This window comes from Scomber japonicus, chromosome 9 (assembly GCF_027409825.1).
Source record: "Scomber japonicus isolate fScoJap1 chromosome 9, fScoJap1.pri, whole genome shotgun sequence".
Classification (NCBI taxonomy): domain Eukaryota; kingdom Metazoa; phylum Chordata; class Actinopteri; order Scombriformes; family Scombridae; genus Scomber; species Scomber japonicus.
In genome coordinates, this window is record NC_070586.1 from 14,245,427 (window position 1) to 14,270,451 (window position 25,025).

At 38.1% G+C, this 25,025-nt stretch overlaps 1 protein-coding gene across 1 annotated transcript in view; it reads right to left on the reverse strand.

The window, feature by feature from the left end:
• Positions 1 to 23,086, reverse strand: part of tmem8b (transmembrane protein 8B) — a 34,245-nt gene extending 11,159 nt beyond the window's left edge. The window contains exons 1-10 of the mRNA XM_053325507.1: positions 23,071 to 23,086; positions 22,513 to 22,702; positions 21,762 to 21,969; positions 18,155 to 18,288; positions 17,002 to 17,270; positions 12,556 to 12,938; positions 5,998 to 6,094; positions 4,245 to 4,368; positions 1,687 to 1,829; positions 145 to 323 (exon numbers count right to left, since the gene is read on the reverse strand). Coding sequence (XP_053181482.1) covers positions 145 to 323; positions 1,687 to 1,829; positions 4,245 to 4,368; positions 5,998 to 6,094; positions 12,556 to 12,938; positions 17,002 to 17,270; positions 18,155 to 18,288; positions 21,762 to 21,969; positions 22,513 to 22,702; positions 23,071 to 23,086 — 1,743 coding nt within the window. The remainder of the gene's footprint in view (positions 1 to 144; positions 324 to 1,686; positions 1,830 to 4,244; positions 4,369 to 5,997; positions 6,095 to 12,555; positions 12,939 to 17,001; positions 17,271 to 18,154; positions 18,289 to 21,761; positions 21,970 to 22,512; positions 22,703 to 23,070) is intronic.
• Between the last annotated feature and the right edge of the window lie 1,939 nt (positions 23,087 to 25,025).

The following is a 25,025-nucleotide window of genomic DNA, read 5'->3' on the forward strand; positions in this document are numbered from 1 at the left end:
GATGAAAAAATTTTGTTGCTGAGGTCTCATGAGAAAAAAATGAGCAGCTGCACATAATCCAATAGTTTGTGCTGGTGTAACACCCAGATATATATCAAAGGTTAGCAGGCACCACTTTTGATTGATTTTGTGGCAGTCACTCACAGTGGAGAAGAACATGGTGAAGATATAGACCGAAGCCTCCAGCAGGTAGTGGCTTCTGATTGCTATGGCCACTGGCGGGACGAACATCAGGTTACTGAGACAGAGCAACAGGGTGGAGAGGAGCTGGAAGCTGTAGGAATAGGCCTCCGAGTTGTCTGTGCATCCCCAGCCATCCCAGCCTAACATACACACAAACACAGTCAGTACCGTATGCTGATACAAGAAAGTCAAGATCTAAGAGAGCAGAAAGCTTTTGTTTTCACAGCCTTTGTAAGTTCGAAAAGACTGGAAAGAGAGTTGTTTCGGTCTTCCTTGAACTTTAAACAAACTTTAGGAGAGTTTCAAATCTTTCGGCTGAACAGACAAGAAAAAAAATCTGCAGTATAGATGAATGAGTTTGGTTCAAAAGCCCATCCCCTTTACAGTATCTCTTAAAATGAATAAAATATTTATCTCCAGACAAGACGTATCCTTCATCAGCCCCACAATTCTCAATAAAGAATAACAAAAAAAACAGATATGTGAAGTTGTTTATCCTGAACAATAGAACCTCCTGGTGTGAATTCCAATGTTAAAACATCACTGCTTTGCCACTTGAATTGGATCCTTATCAAGTGGTGGATTGGATAAGACAGTATGAATTAAATATTTGAGCACTGTTGAATGTAGGGTTTGAGACAGGCCAATGGCAAGAGCTGAATGCAAAGCCCCTGCCAGGAAGCAGTCACACATATATGAAGTATGACAATGAATTGAACTGAAGAGCAACCAGAGCTGATAAAAGAAGATCAAAGGCAGGACTTTAAAAAAGCCTCCGAGGACACGCTTTGTTTAGTTTCCTAAGCTCATCTTTTATTGAAAAGCTGTTCGTAATTAGGAGTGTGTTTTATTGTCTTATCAAAAAGGCTTATATTAGAAGATTAATAACAGGGTGCTGTATGACTCATTGGGCAGTGGCACATACAATTTAAATTCTGTATTTTCAATCCAATTCGGGCAAAATGACCCGTGTTTCCCACCTTGCTCTTTCCCATTTTCTTGTCACTCTGCATGATATATTTTCCGACAAATTAGAAATCCTTTGCAGCGGTGATAACCCAATTTCCCTACAGAAACTTTTATCTTATCTTGTATGCAAAAAAGCTTTTGACTACTGAAAATCACTTCCAGTTATTAATTAATTATCACACTTTTTGCTAATTATTAATTACTGATTAATAATTAAAGGCAATGTTGAGTGCATACCATATTTATACAATTATTTTTCTACATCAATCAAACAACACTCTTTGTTTCGGTCAGTAATTGCCTTCCATAGCTGGTGTTTTGTGAATGTGGATGTAATTTGAAAATAAAACGGACAAAAACATAAAATCAAAAGTAGATATAATTAGACCACCTAATCTGAATTTAGTTCACACCCGCATTATGGACAAATTTAAATCAACAAACTAATAGAAAAAGACTTCATATAAGCCTGGAAAATACTGACAATACTGGGAATTGAATGCTTTGCAGCAGAGTTTTAGAGTAAATTGTTACCTGCTTTGCATTCACATGCGGCATAAAGGTAGTTGTTGGTGCGCAGAAGCTTGCACTGTCCATATGTCCCACAGTCATTGATGCATGGTGTCAGGTAGGAGCGCATATACACCTCGGCAGTGACATTGGTGCACGCTTCAAATCTGGAAAAGTCAGACAAGCAGAATATTAAAGGAGAATGAATAACATCAGTACCAAAACACTGATAAATTTAGGTGCTTTTTTCCAGTATGAAGACAGAAATTTGTGAAGGTCGTCCTTCCAAATGGAAATCAATTTACACATTCTGCACTCAAGCTAGATGTATTTATTCATCTGCGGTTGTTTTTAGCCATGCAAGGGGCATGGCTCTAGTAATGGAAATGTCTGTCCATTAGTCCATCAAACAACTTGGTCCAGGCTGAAAAATAGTAAAAGTTACTGGATAGATTGCCATAAGATGATATAAAGATTCATTCACAGTCCCCAGAAGAGGGGTCCTTATGACTTTGGTGATCCTCTGCATTTAGCCCAAAGCTGAAAGTGTAGCCTCACAGGAATGCTAGCATTACTATTTTAGGTATGTCAGATGTCAGAAAACTTTACAACTCTAAAAGTCATTTCCCACAAATGATGTCTGTGATTTATAATCCAAGAGTGTTACTGTGATAGTTTAATCTTCCATAGATAGGTGGTTACGTTAGGTACACTGAATTGTCACAATAGTGAGGATAAACTGTCCATTCCTTCTTAAACCACTTCATCTTAATGCTCTTTTTCTATTTTTTTAAATACATATTCACGGCACAATGTTTTGCTCAGATTAAATGACCTGTTAATGATTATGGTTGATTTTTGTATTTTTACAGTGTAGATTGTTATGCAGCTGTTCAATGAACCTATATGTAATTTGTTTATCTCAACGTTACATGTGCTGAAAGAAAAACTGCTTGCATTGCCACTTTGTGTTAGATTCTACAATCAGTCACAGAGAATGAAACTCCAGGAGGTGAAAAATGTGCTTCTCTGCCTTTTACAGGAACCCATCTTTTAATTGACACAGCTGTTCACTTCTTTATATTTTAAGTTCTATCAATCAACTTAATTGTTTCCTTGAAGAGCACCTGTCATTCACACTACATATCTATTTTCCTTTCTAACAAGACCTGATTTATTTTACCATGCAGTAATCTAACAAATAGCACTGTGAAAGCTTTCCCACATTTCCATATCATGGCAAACCTATCACGTGAGAATGAGTCCATGTCCCACACCATCTGTTATTATCTGTTATTCAGATTCAATTGGAAATCCCAAGTGGGTTGGAAAAAAATCTATTTAATTTTGTTCTTTTCCCATTTTCAAGCTATTAAGCGTTCATCAAAACAACTCAATTTGCTGAATAGCTAATGCTTAAGATCTTGTGAATAACATTACAAAAACATGGACAACTTAATGGAAACATTTCCCCCACATTCTCTTTCAGACATTTCTCACAATGACTTAGAAGAACCCTCAAAAAAAGAGTATGTGCTTATTGCATTCATCTATGGATTCAAGTGTACAGTTGAGTGGTGAAAACCTATGTATAGAGATTACCAGACATTTTCTATTCAAGGAAAGATAAGAGCTGTGCTCTTTAATAAAAAAAACAACATGGTCTACTCAAAGTACTGGATGTGGAAAATATAGTGTTTCTACCTGTGTGAATGTTGAATGTTGGTACAAATTAAGAAGGAAAGGCTCATTGACTCTTAGAGTCTTACACCAAAATCTGAATGTCACAATTTATGTAGACTCATTGTATCTGCAGTGAAAATATTCCAATGTGATTTCATATTGTTATGTTGAACAAGAGAAACACACAATAGATGCAGGAATTGAATGTACCCTGTTATAAGGTCTGTGCAAATAATCACAAATCCAAACAAAAACATATTTATTAACATGAAAATGTGGTTACATGAGATATCTGTTTTTTAAAGTTCAAAATATAACCCTGTTCCATGTCATATGCTAGGTGTTTACCAGAGATACATTTATGAAGCCAATCCAAATGTATCTGCTGGGTGACAGATGGGAAAGGATGTGGCTGAATGAGGGAGGCTGCACCGTATAAACAGCAAGCATGGTGTCTTCATTAGAGTACTGAATTATTAATTATGGTAAACAAAATAGGGATTTTTATATGAAGATGAGTTTTTAAGAAATATTGAATGTCCTTTTTTTCCAATTGTCTTCCAGTAATTGACAGCAAATATTGTCTCAGAGTGGTTGCTTTGGGAGACTGGAACCAAGCCAAAGAACTGATTATGGACTGTCAGAAATTCATTAATAGTCGTCATATGACTTGTTTTAATGAATTTCTGCTTGTAAATTATGTTTTGGGGACTTTCTGGATTTTAAATGCTCTTAAGCATACATTCTTCCCAATTTTATTTCATTTTAAGGACTCTATCTTTTCATTAAGGCAAAGGGAGCCATATTTATCTTTTAATAATTCCTAAGGTACTGATGTGTTGTCTCGTGAAACAAGATGCAAACCTTTGAGGAACAAATAAGGGCAGAGGCAGTCTCACCCATGTTCAGTGGCACATAGAGAGCGCAGACTGAGGTACCAGGTGCCTGTTTGTGGATAAGGGATCCTCAGCTTGGTGATGTTAGCAGAGGCGTTCACAGAAAGGAAAAAGCCGGCCGAAGATTCTGCAATAGAGGAAAACAATGGTAGAGCAGGTTTTTGTTTCTGTAATGACAGATAATGCCCTGAAACAGAATTTGTGAATGAAAGAGCCTACACCCTTACAAAAAAAGCACTAGAAACACTAGAAAAGGCAAGGCGGGGGTGCTGTGGGGATGATGCGATATGTGTGAGTTGGGGCGTGGGGCTGTAAAATGTGCATGAGTTGTGCAAGAAGCAAGTTGTGTACTTTGATGAACATGCAATATTCCTCGATGAAAGTACAGTATAACCTCTGATCCACTATTAACCACTTACTGAAATGAAAATATCATTAAAATATGAACATAACCAACAATAATTAGATGCAAATTAGATTTTATAGACCATTTTTGTCTTTTTAAGCATAACAAGGGATCTCTAGGGGGAGATAGCAGGTCAACAGTGTATGCCACAGAGAAGTGGTATTCATCATCTGAAAGCTGGAAACCTGAAGATGAATTTGCAGCTCAGAGCTGTGTGTCAAGTTTTCTAGTCATAAATCTGTACATTGTATTTCGGGTAGGTGCCTTATTGTCAGTATACCTGGGAAAGTCATACATGGTCTGAATGCCCAAAGTCTCTAGTTTGTAGGGTGAAGCTTGTTGAAAAGTTTCACAAGACTATGATTATCTAAAGGTCACAATAGATTATTTTATTCAGTGAGGTCAAATGTTTTTTTAAAAATGATCTCTCAGCTTGCCAGTCGTTCCAAATGTATGCAATTCCAAGACTGTTTAGGAACCCCAGTATGCAGAAATATTCAAATACACCATTTTTAGAATAGACAAAAATAACACATTTGTAGTACATGCAACAAACTGCATGGCTTTTGCCCAAAACTGTATGGGATTAGAATAAAGTGGGCATTTCTATAAAGGGGGTAACCATCAAACCCAATCATCAAACCCATTTTGGTTAAGATACCTTGAGGTGAGATGTATGAAAATGCAATGCCAGTTTTTCCCTTGCCAAAATTGAACTTTGGCTTAGGTCATGCAGTTTCATATTGTACCAGAATGTTCACTCTATCTTTAAAACTGAGCCCATTATAGCTTCATATACAGCCTTGCGGGTCTTGGAGGGTTTATAGTCTTGAACATGCATGCATCTTAAACCCCTTCTGCCAGGGGGTGCTGCAGCATCCTCCGCACCCCTATTTCCCACAGCCATCGCTACTAAAATGTTGCTTTTGGATTCGAAATACAAATAAGGAACGGTAGTGAAATAGCAGTTGAAATGGACGTGGCAAAAGGAGTTCAAGCGTTAGTCTAATTAATTGTAAGCACTGAGTGAAGTTAACGAAATTCAAGCCTTGAAAGGAGAAAAGAGTTGGAATGTCTGTAGTGTGTGGACGATAAATTGAGCTTGAAGTGTCAGTTGGTGTGGAAGTTGTACCAATTCAAGTGAATAAACTGAAATACAATGTTCTGTTAATATAAATGTAAGCCCTGTGGATGAATAGAGGAAATTGTGGAATTTGAAAGAGTTGAAGAAGTTATTGTCAAATGTGAAAGAAAAAGTATGAATTCATTCTAATGATTATATGAAATTAATACACATTTTATCAATATAGCCATCTTGTTAAATAGGTTACTTTGTTAAATTTGACATACCTGATTCACATTTCAGTGATGAGTTTTCCCGCAGGAAGAGGGGCATGCCGTGGTTCAGGCAGCCAAACACTGTGACATTAGCGCCTTTCAGTGTAGACTGCAAGAGGAAACACAAGCAAGCGTCACACATCCATCCAGCCATCAACCATCTGCTGCCATCACGCTGGTGAGTTCACACTGTTCATGATTACTTCTGGTCTCATTTCCTCACAGCTATCAGATAGTAAACTGTAAAACGAACAAATCAAGTGAAACTGGTTTCCTTCCGACAGCCTGAGGCATCTAAATGAAGATTTTGGCAGTTTATCACCTTAAACCATCAATGCTCATGCATTAAGAAAAAAATCCCAGAGAATGATTTAAGCGTTGGGAACTGCATATGCTTATACAAATTGGCTCATTCTGCTGCCAGGTGAAAGGAGACCAGTACAGTCTAATTTGCTGTATTGGTAAAAGAACAACAGGAGTACAGATAGAAGCAAGACACACCTGATGTGTTCATAAAGCCTGAGCGTGCACTTTAAGCACCAAATTTGACACTTCATAAATTTCAAAAACCCTCCTAATTTATTCACAGTGTCCCTAAACCTGAAACTGTCATTTTTTGTCAGATACAAGATTCAGCACATTACAAGCATTTGCTTTGTGTTCACAGGGAAATACACACTCGTGGAGGGGATAAGTCTGGGCAATTATTTCTTGAATAAATAAGATTTCTATCAGCCCCCCTAGCACAAAATGAGCATAATGTATATGCAGGGAGTTGGCAGAGTTGTTGATTAATGCAATGACTCAACAACACTTCGCCAGGTGCTGAGATTTCAGGCCTCCTAAACTCACCATCTGGCCTGTACTCTCTTGGTAGTAAGACTCAATCACGCCCACTGGCACTTCAACATAGCCCCCCCCCCCCCCTCGTCCTCCCCCCTTTCGTCCAGACTTTCCTCCACAGTACGAAGATGAAGGATTGAGTGAGAGACACTCATGGATAGACTACCGAGGCCCCTAAGCCAGACTCTCTTTATGAAGTGACTGTTAACAACATTTCTGGCTGGAAAGTCAAAAGAAAAGATGCTGTTTTTGCTCTTTACTGTATATCTGCCCATAATGAGTCCCATATTATTTTTTATTATAGTCTTTTTACTACTATCCCACAAAGCAGCTCAACAAGGAAACACTGTCAAGGGAAGCTCAAAGAAGGAATTTTATACCAAAAAGATTACAATGTTGGAAGATATACACATGACGAATCCTGCAAAAAAAAAACTGCTGAAAAATGATGAACCTATCCTTTAATCCAGAATCGATAATGAAATGAATAAATATAAGAGACACAAAACTCTACTGAGAAGGGGCCTTGTACTGTACTGTACATGTGTGACCCTGAGGGCCATGCGAAAAATCCAAAAAAAACAAAACACCACCAGTACTGTCATTTTTAAAGACTGCCTTATTTATTGTGTATAACTGTGAAGGCACAGTACACGATGGCACAGCTGAGGCAGGAGGAAATAAATTACCTCAAAGTCGTTCCTCCTCCTGGCCCACACTGAGCTCCACAGAGGGTTTATATGACTCAACTCCCTTTTTAGGACTCCACTGTTTTTTGAACAGTGTAATGGGCATACACAGAACCAAAATGAAAAAAAATACTGCCTTGTGTCAACCTGTATTGATATCCTAGGGTGTGCAAACAAAATCCCTGTACGATATTCTGAGTACTATTACAATGTGATGTGGTGCCATTATTCTAAATCAGTATGATCAGAAGGCAAATTGTAGATTTCTATTTCAAAACTCTCCTAAAATGAGATGAACATTGAGATTGAACAAGAAACCCTTTTTTTGGGAAAAAGTCTGGAAAATACAGATGAGAATATAATGGCAATAGTTCTTAAACCCCTTTTTTCAAAGTCTATGATCGTGGTCTCTTCTCATATTAAAGGATAGTTTCACAATTTTTTAAGTATTTTCTAAAACAGTAGTTAGGTTACTGGCCACTAAGAGATCCATTCATAATGTACTTTAAATAAAAGTGATAGGGAACAAAATACACAGCCCTCCTTCTGTGCAAAAATGTATTTGAAAGTTTATTGTAAGGTGATATGAGGCATCAGCTGTCCAAATTAGTCAAAGCAAGGCAATATTTTTTAAGGTTACAGTCTCTTTAGTGCCAAATTTCCTCTTTAGTTTATGATCCTTCTATAGCAGCCTTAGTCGGGGCAAAATTTTTCTATTTTCAGGGAAATGTTTACTAAAAAGACTAACTATGGAAGATATCATTTCAACTTCATTGACTCAGAGGGCTGAATATTATCTCCAGATGTAGTTATAAAAACAGTTTTGCTAAAACAATAACTGTCCCCATCACTTACATTGTAAGTGCATTTGGGGGGGGGGGGGTCTTCTAATAGCCAGTATGAACAGGAGGAATGATTACAGCAAGCAAAGCATGTTTCAATGTTCATATGGATACCTGACAAATGTTTTAAGACACACTTGAAAAATTGTGAACCTGTCCTTTAACTCTAATTTTGTCACTGTCGGGTGCAAACCTCGTACTGTATGTCCTAAACTGTCACTTTACAGGAAATTAAAAAAAATCCAAGGACCAATCACATTGATTTATGAAAAAAACTAATACAAATGACGAAATAGAGATACAAGGTTTCTTACCAAAACTCAGAATAAGAAAATCAAAGACACACTAAAATGATTCTTCCTCACCCATTACAAGCCCTATTTTCTCTTTTTCTTTTCATTTATTTTTGAGCTCTTTTGTATTGAATGCACTCCTGTTGTTGCAGTGCAGTGTCATCTTAAATTGCTTTAAGCAGATAAAATCATGAGGCTTTGTGCCTTCAAATTAGTTTTTCTTTAGGGAGAACAGAATGGCATCCCAAATAAGGTGAGGAAAAAAAACTCCTCAATCTGCCCTTATTCAGGCCACTACTTGGTATGACTTGACTCAAATCCATATTGTTTGTTTTTACCTCCTTACGCCTTCTGAATAAATCGGCAAAGGCAAATTATGTACCCAGTAAAATGTTAAAAAGTTAATTTCCCTCATTCCAGCTATCCACCAGACTCAGCCAACAGAATCAGAGTTGATGTGCTGCTACACCAATAACATCCTATTGGTATCCTATAATCAGGAAACACCAGGAAACATGTCAAATTACAGAAGCTGGAGTGTTTTGTGATATGTTTGATCCCTGTCAAATCTCTCATCTGAAGCAGGAAACTCCTTGTTTGATACACTCTGCCTGTGTAGAACTGAAATCAAGATGGCACTGATAACTGTTGCGGCTCTGTCTGCTTTATCCTGCGCCTTCATCTCATCTTGTTTCCCTTCATCCAGGCTGCTGACCGTTTCTGAACAACCTGTGTCTTTGCTTCCCAGAGCCTGAGAGAGGCTTTGAGAGAGGGTTTCAGTCATTTCTATGTTGTCAGAACATGATGTGATCTGTTGTTAATTTATGCTCAATACTTGTTGTGCCTGCCTCTTTTTTGTGCTCCGTTTTTTAATTTCCATGCCTGGAATTCTTAATGGTAATTTCGTTTGGGTTTTATTTATTGCTGCCACTTGTAAAGCACTTTGTAACACTGTTGTGAGCATTCTTACATTAATCACATTTAATGTTGTGATTTACATGCCTGATCCATTATGTAGCTGTTAGTTATAATTGAGAAATGTAAGTGGCAGAAGCATAATTCAATCAGTAGTGCTAACTTCTAACAAAGCAACGCTCAAGGTTACTGATTGAAAGCAAACTACTTCTGACAACTTCTGAGTTTAAATCTATTCAAAAAACATTACTACAGAGCAGATGCTTCCACTCTGATCACAAAAATGCTACAGATAGGGAAAAAAAATGATTCATGTTTGATGTGTGCCAGTTTATCTCTATTCTGTACTCGTGTTGGTGTTTTGCTAGTAACATGTGCCAGGCAGGACACAATGCCAACTGATGCAAGAACACGGATGAAGCTAGCTTGTTTATGCATAGCGCCTATCCTAGCACATCCCAGTACCCAAAGTAATTAAAACAAACTCCATGATGAGTTTTAGTTTGGCTCGAAAACATATAAACTTTTCAAATTTAACAAAGTGATTTAAATAAACTGGTTTTGCAAGAGCGCTGCTTAGCAATATCAAACATTTATTTTTTATTTTTTGGTTTTCTTCGAGTTGCTTCATTTCAACATTTTCGGCTCAAACGAAACAACCCCTTTTCAAACAAGTATCACTGTGATAAAAGCAACTGTAACATATAAGAGCCGACAAGGAATAACAACGCCTATTACAGTGCTTACAATTTCTTTCTCTGCATAAGCCCTACCTAAAGAAAACTTTGAAAAATGGATCTAAAGCGATTAAACTGATCCAGTGCCAGTCGAGGTATCATTGGAAATAAACGCCATATGCATTCCTTTCACATCCTTTCATAGAGACTGATGCAAGGCAGACAAGCAGTTCCAGCTATTGTCTCCTAAAGCCCTGCAAATCTGCCAGAGTCTCCCACTGGCAGCGGCTGACTGGATTCTACGCCTGTGACAAGCAAGTGACGGATCATCGCTGAGGGGGGAGAAATCTGTCCATAGAATAATATAGCATGACAGCCTCTCTGAAGAATACATCTCGCAGCTCATACGACAATCACAGCATACTCTCTCTGTGACATCTACAGAATCTAACCAACTATACCCACTTATGATTATACTGGGCCATAGGTTGGCAGGTTGGTGTGAACAGAGTCTATCCCACCATGCATGCAACAGAAAAACACCCAGATGAGGCTTCTATTACAGAGCTAACACACAGGTGTTCAGACTTGCTCCACACTGGACCACACATACAGCAAACATGAGGATAACAGGAAGAAAAGGACCAGTGTCACCATTTAGGTTTTACCTCCCATCTATCTGCGAAGTGACAGCATTCATTTACCCCCAATGTCACACCAAGCAATTAATCAATAAACCATCCAATTAATTATTCAGTCAATTAATGTCATTTCCTAAAAAAATAACAATTTGTATTTTCCTATGACATTTGGGGAAATACGCCTGTTTGCTTTCCTGCGGGAGGTTAGATGAGAAGATCGATTATCAATTTCATCTCTGCGTGCTCTGTAGAAATGAAAGATGTGTTTAGCCTAGCGTATCACAAAAACTGGAAGCAGGGGCAAACAGCATAGAGGCTACATTGCATCAGCTCTAAACTAGCTATATGTACATGTTGTACTGCATTTTAGCAGGTGTTTGATTGGTTAAATGAGCAATTGCATTGAAGCTTTTTTTGCAGCTGCAACACAGCAATTTATACTGCAAGTGCTGCATAAACTTGCTGTGTGACACCTGCTTTCCGCACCTCTGTTGCTCTGAACCAGCACTGTTTTTCTAAGAACTTTCGCTCTCGACTTTTGAGCAAACGTAGATGAGGAGTTCTTCCCATCTGCTAAGGAAAACCACAGAAAGATACATTTTCTCCTCTTGGCTGTATCCTCCTGCTTCTGTTTTTGTAACCTATGTATGTTCTGGACCAATGACTACTGAAGGCAACAAATGATATCAATTTAACTACCATGCAGACAGTGAAATATACCAAAAATATTAACCAAAAATTTTCCTTTGAACTGAACATTCAAAGATTTCTTTTTGTGCTTTCTGCTTGATCCTCTTGTTATTTCAACATCACCTGCCTGCGTTCTATTAGGAATAAAATGTTTAAAAGTCCATCTGCCAGCCTGTAGCTCTCCAGTTTCTGACGGCCTGTAGACCTCCAAAGCACTGCAGGTGCATTCTTAATGTATTAATATCTGAAAGGCAGCCTAACAAAAACACATCAAATCCTTCTTGGCTGATTTTTGCCTTCTGTTGGTTGGCTGTATTAGCAACATATGTCACCAGCCACAAACACTGGCGCCTGTTTCATTGTGAACTTTTTCAGTTCCTACAGCAAACACTATGACCATATGAGCATCCATATTTAGCAGGCTAGCTCAGCCAGACACTTTGAGAGCCCAATTATTCACCCTTGCTCGCTGGGAGATTTCCCCACGCTAACTGTTGCATATTTACCTCTCTGATTACAATCTTATCTACTGCAATAGCAAATCATGCAGCAGGTGAAGAGAGAAGGTGGCAAGAGAGCCCTACCAAACATCTTAAAACAAAATGTCTCCTTAAAGTATCCTGCAGATGACTAGTGAACATTTTTGACTGATATATCTGAAGTGCAGTAGTAATACAGAAAACCAGCAATACCTAGATTTCTCAAACATTGTCAAGATATCAAATTAAACATTCAATTCACTCAAAGCGTTCTTTCTTACATATAACTGCCCATTGAAAAAAGAATCTTCTTTCTTGTTCTCTATGCAAAAGCAAACTATTAAAGACAGAACATTTTATTGCTTTGGTTGAGTTTATGGTGTTCCTGTCCAGCAATTTGAGTAATGGAACACTCCCAATTTGTTGTTATGAATTTGTGTTTAAATTTGAATACATTATGCTTTTAAAACAAGCAGCAACAGTGTCATCAGCAGCACTCACCACGTTGAGCTTGAGCTCCATGTTGAGGACTCCTCCGCTGTCTAAAACTGGCATGAGGTTGATGGCGAACACAGCAGCCCTGTCCGGTGGAATCGATATATTTGGACCAAAGAAGACATAGAAGTGCACAGAGAAGGTGTCCAGCTCATTGCGCAGAGTCGGACGGATGGGCCAGCACTTGTTTGTGTCGGCGGTGGGGCTGAGGTAAATGATGCTGTCCTCCGAGGTATGCAGGTGACTCGCATTCTGCAACAAGCTGGGAAGGGCCGCCATTGAGAGCGTATCGGACAAGGAGAAACCCATCGCTGTTCCAAAAGACTGTGGCATATTCATCGAGGAGCTGGGTTGTGATTGGTCCTTTGACAAATTGGACTTGGAGCAATCTAATCAAAAAAGTAAGATATGACAGAAAAGATCAAGAATGTGAGCTGAGCATGTTCAATGGTTCGATTCAGAGGGTGTTTTTAAAATGTATCTTGCAGCATCTTGTGCAATGTAATAATCCTTATCATGAAGTCATACAGCCAATCCCTGGCACATCTCAAACAAACAGGCAATAACCATGTCAGTTATTTCGCTTGCGTTATTATGCATGCTACACAGTCGTTTGCAAATGTTTGAAATGATCCCCTTCGGCTGGTTTCCATAATGTAAACAGCAAGGTTCTGTTCTGTACACTGCTTTTTAATGAGACAAAGATTCACAGTAATTGCAAACAGTATGCTTTCACTCAACACAAAGCAACTCACTGCAAAATGGTCATTGATGGCAACTGGCAAAGTACCATCAAATACCGCCAATCCCCAAGGGGAAAGGATTTCAAAGGCTTTTCTAGCTCAGCCTCGTTTGCATAGTGTTGTCTCTGAAAGGGTTTGAAGTATTTTGATGTCCGTTCAGGCAGCTGAAGAACTCCTAAAAATACCGAGATACCAAAGAAATGTAGGCTCAAGGCAAATTTAACTTTGGTAGAAACAAGAAAAATCTGTGTAAAATCAGTAAAGACCCAAATATATACAGTAGTTCATGTTTATGTATATGTATGTGTGAGTGGGTGGGAGAGAATAGGGGGTGTAAACATAAGGTTTTATAGCATTCATAATCCAAAGATGTAGCTTCATTTTGCACACTCTGATTTAAGCTTTGAAGCCCGTATCAGCAACGAGACCAAGACGGCATTCTTTCACCTGAGAAATGCTGTTAACTGAAGTCTATCCATCACAACGCAGGATGCTAAGAAACTGATCCATGCTTTCATCATTAACAGGTGGGATTATTGTAATGCCCTCTTCACTGGCCTGATGGGAAACTACTTCTTTAACAACTAATTCAACTTCAAGAACTGTGTTCCCAGGCTTTTAACAAAGACCAGGAACAGCGAGCACATTATTTCTATCTTATCTTCTATGCGGTCTCACTCCTTTTCTTTTAGAATTGTTTTTAAAGGTCCTTTTGCTCACATACAAAGCTCTAAATGATATATCACCTTTTTATATTTCTGACTTTTTCACTCCTTATCAACCAACAAGAGCCCTTACAACCTCTGATGCTGCTCCTTTACCTAAAAGTATTCCACAAAACAAGCGTGGAAGCTTCTTTTAGCTACAAGACTGTGGAACAACCTGTCCAGTTACTGTACATTAAATGTGCCAGATCTTAAGAAACAACAGAAGGCATACTTATTCAGGCATTCGGTTAATATCGTACATTTTTAACTCTTTATATCTCTCTGCCTTTTCATTGGATTTTTAATTCTATCTTAATTAATATATTCATTTTTTGTATTTGTATCTACTTTACCTTTTTTGCTTACTTCTGATTTTATTTTAAGCTGTTCTTATTGTTTTATAATGCTGTACTCACTTACTAATGCATTCTGTTTTTAATGCTATACTGTGTCTATTGTATTTTGCTTTTAATCCCACACTGTACAGCACTGTGAGCTACATTTTATTGTATGAAAGGTGCTACAGTATATAGATTAAAGTTAGTTAGAGGGCAAGACACCCGCAGTGAAAATACTGAATGAACAACAATAATAAATAATAAAGTGTAGCCTAGTTTTACCAATACCTGTCTAGCCAGCGGCTGCAACACCTGTAAATTGTACTGAATTCAAGTAAGGGCAAATATTTATGAGGAAGCTTATAACAACAATAACCAATACTGGCAAGAAAGAATAAGAAGGTGAGGACTCCAAATGATCTCTTCCCTGAACCTGAGGTGTTCTTCAATTTAAATCCACAAAAGGTCAAGTAAGATCTGCCTCGTAGGCAGGGGGAAAGACAGAGTGTGAATAATTAGTGTCGGTGTTGCCATGGTAACAAAGTGCACTGTACAGTGTCGAACAGAGGGAGGGGATTGCTTCATGGGAGTGGACTTCCCACAGATTTGTGAGCCATCCCTGTGGAGGGAGTATAAAGAATATCTCGACTCTCCACAACCCAAAAACAGCATGTAGCACTTAAGGGTGATATCACTGGCCTCTTAGCAATCGCTTATGAATCTCCTCACTTTGGGCTCCACTCTTTTTCTTGAACAAGCCTTTTAATGGACCGACTGTGTCTGGCTCCTTTTTCAAATCAAAACACAAATCCAAATTCGATTTCTGCCCCACATCGGTAAGAAGCACGAGCCTCTTGGAAATGCTTCCAAAGACATTAGGTGATTCCTGCTTTGATACAAGGACGAAATAACACCTGGGAATATTTTAAGAGCTCCTGTGCAAATTGAAAACCACAATCCTTTATAATTTGACTTTATAATGTTAGATTTTTGGATATGATATGCTGCTGAGATCTGCTTTGAGCTTTTGCTTGGCCTAATTTATGAGTTCTCAGGTTTATGGAAAACCACCCCAGCATCATCTTAAATTACACATCAGAAGCAGCAGGAGGGAAAATAATGAACAACGTTGGAAGCAAACAGCTCGTAGATTGTGGTGATAAACATCATAGCAATTTATTTGAAAATGATGAGAGACAGGGGAAAATTCAGCACATTACCTCTAAGATTGATCAAATAATTTTGTTTAATTGGCAAAATTGGTTAAAAAAAAGGAAACTGATTTACAGGAACGTTCTGCACTTCACAGTATGAAAAGCCCTGATGGGACTTGTAAAGGAAAGTAATTTTAAGTAATTTTCACATTAAAACAAAAGGCAAGAACATCAAGGTGTTCAAATGTTGTGCTTGTCTTTTAAGTCAATAAAACATTATAAATCTAAAACCTATCCATGACTTTGTGCCACATAGTGATTAGACAAATAAACAGAATGACCCACAATGGAAAACCAGGAACTCATTACTAGTTTGAAATTCTGTGGCCTTCGATGGTGATGAATCTCATGTAGCATATTATTATCAATGCATGCAAACTATTGCATACAGACAGCTCTTAGTGTTGGTACTTGTCATGTTAATGGTGGGATGATATCTTAGATATCGGTAATCTGAACTATGGGGTATTAACACTGTGGTCGAGTTAAGGTCAAGTCTCTGACCTTTCACAGACTTAATGAGGTATACTAAATAGATGAACATTCCTATTATAATACTATACTATACAATACACTATGCTACACTATACTATAATGCTATTCCTTTCTTCTCCGTAAGACAAGTCTGTTGTTGCACTCGTTTTTATTGCTTTCTGCCATTTAATCATTTTTACAAGACTGTGTAGATGTTCATCATTTTAATATATTATTAAAATCATCGGGACCTGGATACAGTATTTCGTTCTCTTTCATGTATCTAAATATCCTTGACCCTTGATCCTTAAACTGGACATGGTTATAATAGAAACCAACGATATATCAATTAATTCAAAACTGATATCCATGTAATGAAATTATATATTCCTGGGCTATTTTTCTTTATATTATGATGAATAATGTAAAATAGTATTTCATGATCTTAAAGCCTACAATACCGTTAAAGCCAGATGGTAAGAAGGAAAGGTTAAAGTAATTAGCACTAGTGTCTGCACCCTTTACTAACTGATGCACTCAGCAAATATTAGCAAAAATGACATTGAATGATATTGCTTTGTTATTTATGACTGCTTACTTTTGCCTCCATTTAATATTAGCTTGTTACAGCCATTTATGGCTTTATTCTGTTCAGCCAGAGTTATATAGGCTCACTTTAAATTGTATAAATGTACCTGTTCACAGTGACCGACATGAATAATAAATGAATACCTCTTCCCACATGGCCAGACTGATAATGCCCAATCAATAGTATGCTTATTGTTTTTTGTTTGATATTTCGATATTTGTTTTTATAATAATAAATATAATGACTATAGCTGATTTAAATGAGAAAGGTTTACTTAACTTGCTGTAAAACACTTGATTAAGTGAAAAAAAATAGATTTTCAACCATTCAGAAATAATAATGAGAATAATCTGAAGACTCATGAGTCACAATTTGCCTTACACTCACCTGTCACCTGCACTCCGATGCGGAAGTAGACATCAGAGTTTCCTAGATATCTCTCCACCAGGATGTAGTACCATTGTTCCCAGGCAGGAACAAGGGTGTCTAATTCACAAGGGTTCCACTCCCTGCAGTCGAGGGCACTTGAGTTATGCACCGGCGGCGCCCGTGCTCTTATCTTCAGCACCACAGGACAACTGTCGCTACTCTTGTTCTTGGTGCTGCAGTTTACCAGCTGAACTTTCACCTTTGATATATAATTGGGGATGAACACTCTGCACAAGCACAGACACAAGTACACACAGAGTCAGAGATAAATGATTCAGGTAGAAATAACACCATTATTCTATACACTACATTATGCAGCACAGTATACAACAGTACTATATGTAAAATGAATTAAAGTTAATGTAATGTTGACAAAAATAATTAATTTTACAAAAGGTCCAAACATTTTATCTTAAGAACTATAAGAAAATATTATGTATTATAAAAATGACCTTTATGATGGGACATGCTTTGTTATTTTGGTTTTGTTAAGTCCATACGTTTGCAGTAACTTCATATCTAACGGAAATGCAAGTTCTATTTGAATGAATGGTCATAGAAATCACTTGTAATGAAAATATTGTTATATTGCAAAGATCAGTGCTTATATTCCAAGTATATTATGATCATAAATCTCCAACACAGGTTGACTCCTCTAACAGCTTACTTTAGATGCAAATATGTGGGATATTTAAATACGGAAGCAACATTTTAAAATCATCATCTAACATCTGAGTGCCACATAATATTGACTCTTCTGCCTCCAGGTACATCGAAAAGATCACAAAAAATGAACATAAACCTTGAAAAAAAAGTCATATTGCTCTGCTCACAATACTGAGGTGACTTTTAAAGAAGGGAAAGTTAATAAAAGCGCACAGACTTTTGGCACTCACTTGGAAATTGCAAATCTTTTTAAAATGAAAATGCAAGATAAGCTTATGGGGAAGACTCCAGGAAAAATCATAATTCACGAAGCAGATGAGGAGGAGGAGAAGTGGGAGAGCAGATTGTGCAAAAATCCTTATTTTTCTCTTAGATAGCACATCATTTTAAAACCAACTCCCCCGACTTTTGCTATTGTGTATGGAAGCTTCATTAGAAGACTTACTTATAAAGTGCAGATCTGTTGTGGACGGGGATCATCTGGTCGATGAAGTATCCAGGATACAGCACTGAAATCCCAATCAACTTTTGGACAATGAGCTGAGGTTGGAACAGATACTGGCATTCTTCAGATAGACCCTACGAAGATAACACAGCAGTGGTTTAGATGGTATTTTAGTGGTTAACTCACCAATATTTCATAAGAGCTGGTAAAGAGGAGACTAGATATCATTCAGACTGCCTCAAAATTCCTAATGGACTGTGTGCATAAAGCCTGTCAGCTTTCCCGGATTAATATCACTCCGTCCTCCGTGCCTGCCACACAGCGAAACATGCACCCACTATTTCACACATGTTGTTCTGAACCATTAACGCTTGATGTGCATTACACTGTGAGATGAGCCGAGGGGGCAGCGTGACTTAGAGCCAGGAGGCCGTACGTTGTTTCTACACATGATCTACTGCTATATTTGTTATTAAAAAAAGAAACAGAGCCTTTTTGCACCTGATTCCAAAGGACAGGTGTGAATAACAAATGAGGTCCTTCATTCCTGTCAACTGATCACTAACCCGTCCTGCTCGAGTCACAATTACTGTGGCATGCCATTAGTCCGGGAGGTGCGGGGGTGACCCTTTGATTTATTACAGCCTGTCAAGTTGGACCTGCACATGTGTCTTGTAGAGGAGGTTGTGTTTTAATTAAGGCTCAACCAATATGGGTTTTTTGAAGGCCAATGTTTTCAGACTATAAGCACAGACAGCTTTTGATGTCATCCAGTAGCTTTAAATTTGACTGTTTTCACACCAAAAAAAAGATATAGGAATTAATCTGTTTTCTACCAGCATTTCGGCGTTGGCAGGATGTCAAAGCCTCTAAAACTCCATTCAGGCCAACGAACAGTAAAACTCCCCTTTGAAACCCTGACTAGACTAATTGCATTCTTCTAGCTCCTTCAGTCAGAGTGACCCACTGAGATTAGGCAATTTTAGGGGAAAACTCCAGGGTATACACTGAGCTTCCAGTTTATTAAACCTGTACACTCTATAACGCAATACATCGCAATACTGCTGCAATAAATGAAGCCATCTTATGTTCAGCTTTTGTTTACAGTCTGTCAGTAAGATGTTGACAAAAAGTCTCATTTTTAGAGTCAGTAGTTAGGTGGAAGTGTTGTACTGAATAACATTATATTGAGAGGTGTTTCTAATATTTTGAATTATCCCATTTACAGACAGAGACAAAAAGGGACAACCTCTCAATATTTCAACTTAAATGCTGACAAAGCAAGGATTTATCATAAGAATAAAAACATATGAACATTTGAATTGGTAAGTAATATGTGCTTAGAAAATAGCAGGTTTTTAGAGTCAGTTTTTAAATATTTGTGACCATGGATTGAGCTCCATTTTACTGCTAGTGGACAACACTGACTGGCTGATATCCAGAATTTAATAAAAGGCTAATTTATAATGGTCTATATGTCAAACCCTCCATTTTTATTAACATCATAAAACAGTAAAATCTTGAGAAAAGTGAATGAAATAAAGAACGATGAACGATCAATGATGAATTCAATTATTAACCTGACTCAGAACTGTAGTATATCATACATATTTTTTGCAGTCATTTTTACTTAATTTAACCACAACCAGTGACTGTTATTCAAATGTTCCAAAACTACGGCTTATCATAGTTCAGTGTATTAACTAGTCACTCATACAGGAGGGATTGTTTGCCCCACAATGTGATGAGTGAAGTCATAGCAACCATTGCCAAGGAGTACAAAGATGGTGGGATGGATGGGTAAACATTTAATATCTTTTACAACTCTCATCATTTTCCTCCTCCTCAGTTTCCTCATTTACACTGAGCTTTGTATGATGTGTAATGACTTCAAATAAGGATAAGATGTACTCGATGAGCTGATAGCAATAAGTAGGGGAAAATTGTTTGGATGCTATTCAGTTTTGTTTTTTGAGAAAATTGGTGCCTTTTTAGAGTCATTTTAAGAGAAAACTGAGTAAATTATGAAAAAACCCCAACGGAGCTGACAGCAAATAATGTGTACACAAGTCAAGATACATATGGAGATATCAGTGATTGACATTAAATACAGTTTGACAGTGCTGTTTTTGGTTGTTAAATCCTTATACGCTGCGTTCATTTCAGTTGTTGATTGAGACTGAGGAATGCAGTGTGAGCCTGTTCTGCTTGCATCGCCTCTATCCGCGTCTCATTTCTGAATCGAAAACATCACATCTTGGTTGCTAGAAAATTGCTTCAGAGAGCAGAATTTGGAAAAAAGAAAGTAGTCTATATGTTTTCTATCTATACAGTATGTCATTGGAAGCTGGTCACATTTTAGCCACAGCGGTTTCTATTCCCAGTGCCCCCACAGCAAACCAATTCTTTTGTACATGCAATGTTGATGGCAACTTTTGATGATATTTTTGATTGTGTATTCCAGGTGCACTTTTGCCAGCCAGCAGAGTCCACAAAGGAAGCACAACCAGACACAATGCCAGTGACAAATAAATTGCCTGAAATGGAAATCAGCAGGTGTTTATGTGGCCAAACAGGAGAACATGATGAGATGAAGAAAAACTCTCTGACACTGCTATGCCTCTTTAGGCTGTGCGGCACACACTGGAATACTAATCCCAATGACTATTTACATCATTTTCATCTGATTTTTTTTCCCCTATCTACTGAAGTGAAATTAAGTAACCATGAAGAAAATATCTTAGATGTAGATCTCATTAATGTTATATTATATAACACTTTCACATAAATAAGCTTCCGTCTTTCCAACTCTCCATTAGTGAGTGATGTACAACTCAAGTTTTTCATTTTGCACTCTAACCAGCTGATGCCAGATGAGATGATTTGCATTTTCAGACATGCTAGCAGTGTGGCTTTAGGGATGCTGGTGTCCGCCACTTTGGTCCAGAGTGATTATCTCACCAACTATTGGCTTGATGGCCATAAAATTTTACACAGACATTAATGGTCCCCAGAGGATGACTCCTATTAACTTTAGCGATCACCTGACTTTCCATGTAGCACTACCAACATCACCTTTCGCTTTCGAAACCTTTACCAATAGCTATTAAATGTTATACCATGAAATTTAGTTCAGACATTCATATCCCCTGCAGGATTACTTACAATAACTTATAATAGCTGATCATTTATTTTATAGGTGCCATTATTAGGTTAAAAGTCTTAATTTAACTTATTATTTTCTATTTCTATGTACTGACAGAGCTACGACTCTTACCCTTAGCTGCATTTTTTATTTAGTGCCAATAAGCAAATGTTTGTATGTTGACACCCAAAACTGAGAAGGTGAATATTATAACAGCTAAATATCAGCATGCCAGCATTGTTACTGTGAGTATGTTAGCGTGCAGATGTACTGTAGCTCAAAGGGCCTGTGTGCTGGACTACAGCTTCACAGAGCTGCTAGTATGGCTGTAGACTCTTTGTTTTGTTAAAGAATAAATCTAGTGGTTCACCCACGCTAACCCTAAACCTGCAATAACAACTCACAGATTCCACTCCTAAAATAAAACTATGATGTGTATTTGAGATAAATGTGCAGTCTCACCTTGACTGAAATCTTGCCTTCATCCTTGGGTAGATGTGCAGCTAGGAACCAGTCTCCAGGGAGAGGGCTGGTCACATTGAATGCTCCTGTTGTACGGTTTGGAAGAGTCCAGGTCAGAGTCACTGCAAAGGATCCTGGGACAACTGTGTCCCGAGGGAAACGTGTGTACAGGGGGTTGATTACAGGAGGAGCCCCGGACCTGAAGTACCTATCAATCACAAAGCCAAAATGCAATCCATGTTAGGCCTAATATTTTCATAAAAACAGGCATTTGAGCACAGATGACAACCTTTATTTTCCTCACCCTCTAAAATATGAAAAATTCAAATCCAAAACATTAATGATCCTAACCCAGGCGTAAATATATAAATGTGATAACCATGTCCACATCAATCACAACATCATAGGGATACTGAAGAGTCACCTCAGATTGGCTTCAAGCTCTCATGACAAACGCTGCTTACCAGTATGATAAATATAGATTAAAATTAAAAGCTAAATACGGCTAATGCTGCAACAGGAGTTACTCCATATGTCGAGGCTGCCAGTAATATCTGACACCGCTCAGGTTTAACCAGCTGCTGTAACCTTTTTTCCCTAAGGTGGAGTATATGAGATGCTTACTATTATCTATTTATACCTCACAGGGGGAGCAGACTTCAGCTTCTAAGTACGCTAAGAGGAAAGTTGCAAGCCAAACACAAACATAAAACATAAAATTGTTCTAACACACTCATTCTCACAGTCTTACACAGTCACATTGCGGTTTGGGCAGCTGTCTCCAAACGTGCCCCCTTGCTCCTTGAAGGTGATGAGGTTCCATACGGCCATCATGGTGTCGTCAGGCACATTGAAGTGGAACAGTTCCACACTGGCAAAGGAGTTGAAAGCATTCAGCTTACGAGGCGTACGGGTGAAGTATTCAGTCACAAAAAGGCAGTCTGTAGGGTATAGAAGCAGAGGAAAAGTGTCCCTGAATATTTCTGAATGTACTGAGCGATATCCACCAACAGGTACAAACATTTTCATATTAGTCAGAAATACAGTTTTTGAAAACAGAACAGAGGCAATGTATTAAGTCTATAATGACGAGCTTTTCCTTGAACCCAGCAAACTGTGTGGATTGAGCTAGATCATCTAAATATGTGATCACAGACTTTAATTCCTTTTTAAGCAGCTAAGGGAGATGTATACAGTATATGCAGGCTCACTCACGCCCCGCATAATGTCAAATCCAAGGATTACATCTACGAAAGGCTCTGCATATAAAAGCAGCAGAACAAGTGACAGGTGTAATCTGCCATATTACCTACATGAGCCGGCATGGCATCGAACACGCCCAGCGGGTGGGCAAAATCTTGAGGAAATTGCGTGTGAGTCAGTTAATTGCTATACTAGCATAGACAGCACTGCATCTCTTAGATACGTGTTATCATAAACATGTAGATAAGACAGAAGGCAGCAGTATTTCACGGGAGCAATGTGGAAGCACATTGATGTCTCAGCGCAGGGGAAAGCTTTCCATTTGTAGCACAAACAGTCCCTTTGTGTTCATGCATGTCAACCATTCCTGCATTTGGAAAACCCGTGGCGATGTCTTTCTCTGTTCTCTCTCTTTTGGGGAACAATTATCTCACCTGTGCAATTTGTACAAAAATAGAAGAAAAAAAAGAGAAAGCAGCACAATTCTGTTTTGAGGATGCAATGAAAACGCCTGCACCTCTGAAACAGTATGAGCTCAATTTATTTAAGAGTTGTAGTAAGACACTAAGTGAGCTCACTGTACTGTGATGCTGTCATTTTAAAGGTGAATGTTTGCTTGTGCTTCTGCTTTTTGCCACGATGATGACACAGAGGAAAGAAAACCAACTGACCTACAGTGACAAGGTGCCGAGGCATGAATGCGTAAAAGAAAGGCTTTCTTGAATGTGCAGTGTGTTCTAATATGTGTTAGTGAAAAAAGAAAATGGCTCTGCTCCTCTCCCCCACACTATTATCACTCCTCAAAGCCCGCGCTGGCTCTCACCTATGGAGGCAACCTTGAATACTAAGGTGCAGAAACTCAGAAGAATGAAGCAATCTTGCTATCAACAGCTAAAACCTAATCCCATACAAAGTGCCCAGCCTTTATTTCACTTTCATGCCAGCCCTTTCTCTGGTCCACTATCTGCGTAAAAATGTGAGCCTCCTTTACATTATGCTTCCTCTTTGCCTCTTTATCACATGGATACCTATGACTGAGGCTAAGGTTAAACTGTTCACATGTCACAAGCTGGTATGTATATCTCATTAGGTAGAGTATGGCACCCACCCACACTATATGTTCTACTTCTTTTTCCTATTCGCAGCTACTATAGAAACATTAATTAAGATTACTAAAGGTCATCAACACACTCTAACTTGATTAGGATTTTAAACATCCAGAAGACATCTTTAATTGCTCATCACCATATTATTAAGGCAACATAGCCCCAGTTACATCTAAAATAAGTTTCAGAGCCCCCACAAGGTCTCCAGAGATTAATCTATAGGGGGTCATAAGGTGACTCCTGGTGGCAGAAACTGCAAAAATTGCAACATAAAATTATGCTGAGTAGATTTCAGACTTGTCTCCAATCTTTACTTTCTTTTTTTTAGGTATTACCTCTTCAGCACACAAAAAATATTCAAAATGTTTCCGTAAGAGAAAATCACTCTTCAACTGAACTGCTCACAATTCAAATACATGCACCGAGGGGGTTTGCAAGCAGACACTGCTTCATATTAAGCAGTCACAACCACAACAACAAAAAAAAATAAAAATAAAAAGTTGGGAATAAATGGTGTAAATAGTTACAGCACATTTCAGTATGTAGTAATGCTTAAAAGTCAGTGTACCAAAACATAGCTATTAAATAATTTTACAGTTGATTATTTTTGTTGTTTTTCCTCATCACTTATTCCCTTACACAGCTGGGTGTATACAGACAAAGAATATATAATTGCATTGCTACTTGTGTCAATGGATTTTAAGTGGTCAGTATTATGAATTGGTACAACCTTCTGTTTGCCAGACATGCCACAATTATGATAAGGTTTTATAATGTACGGCACATACAGTGTAGACACAATTACACACAACAGACATAAAAGGCTGCCATTCAAACCTAACAACTAAGGCTGTAGCAACAAATTAAATACATGACCAGTATCCATATCCAAGCTATAATTAGATTATTAAAGCTATATGCCCATATTCAAACCCCTCTATAATGAAAATCTGAT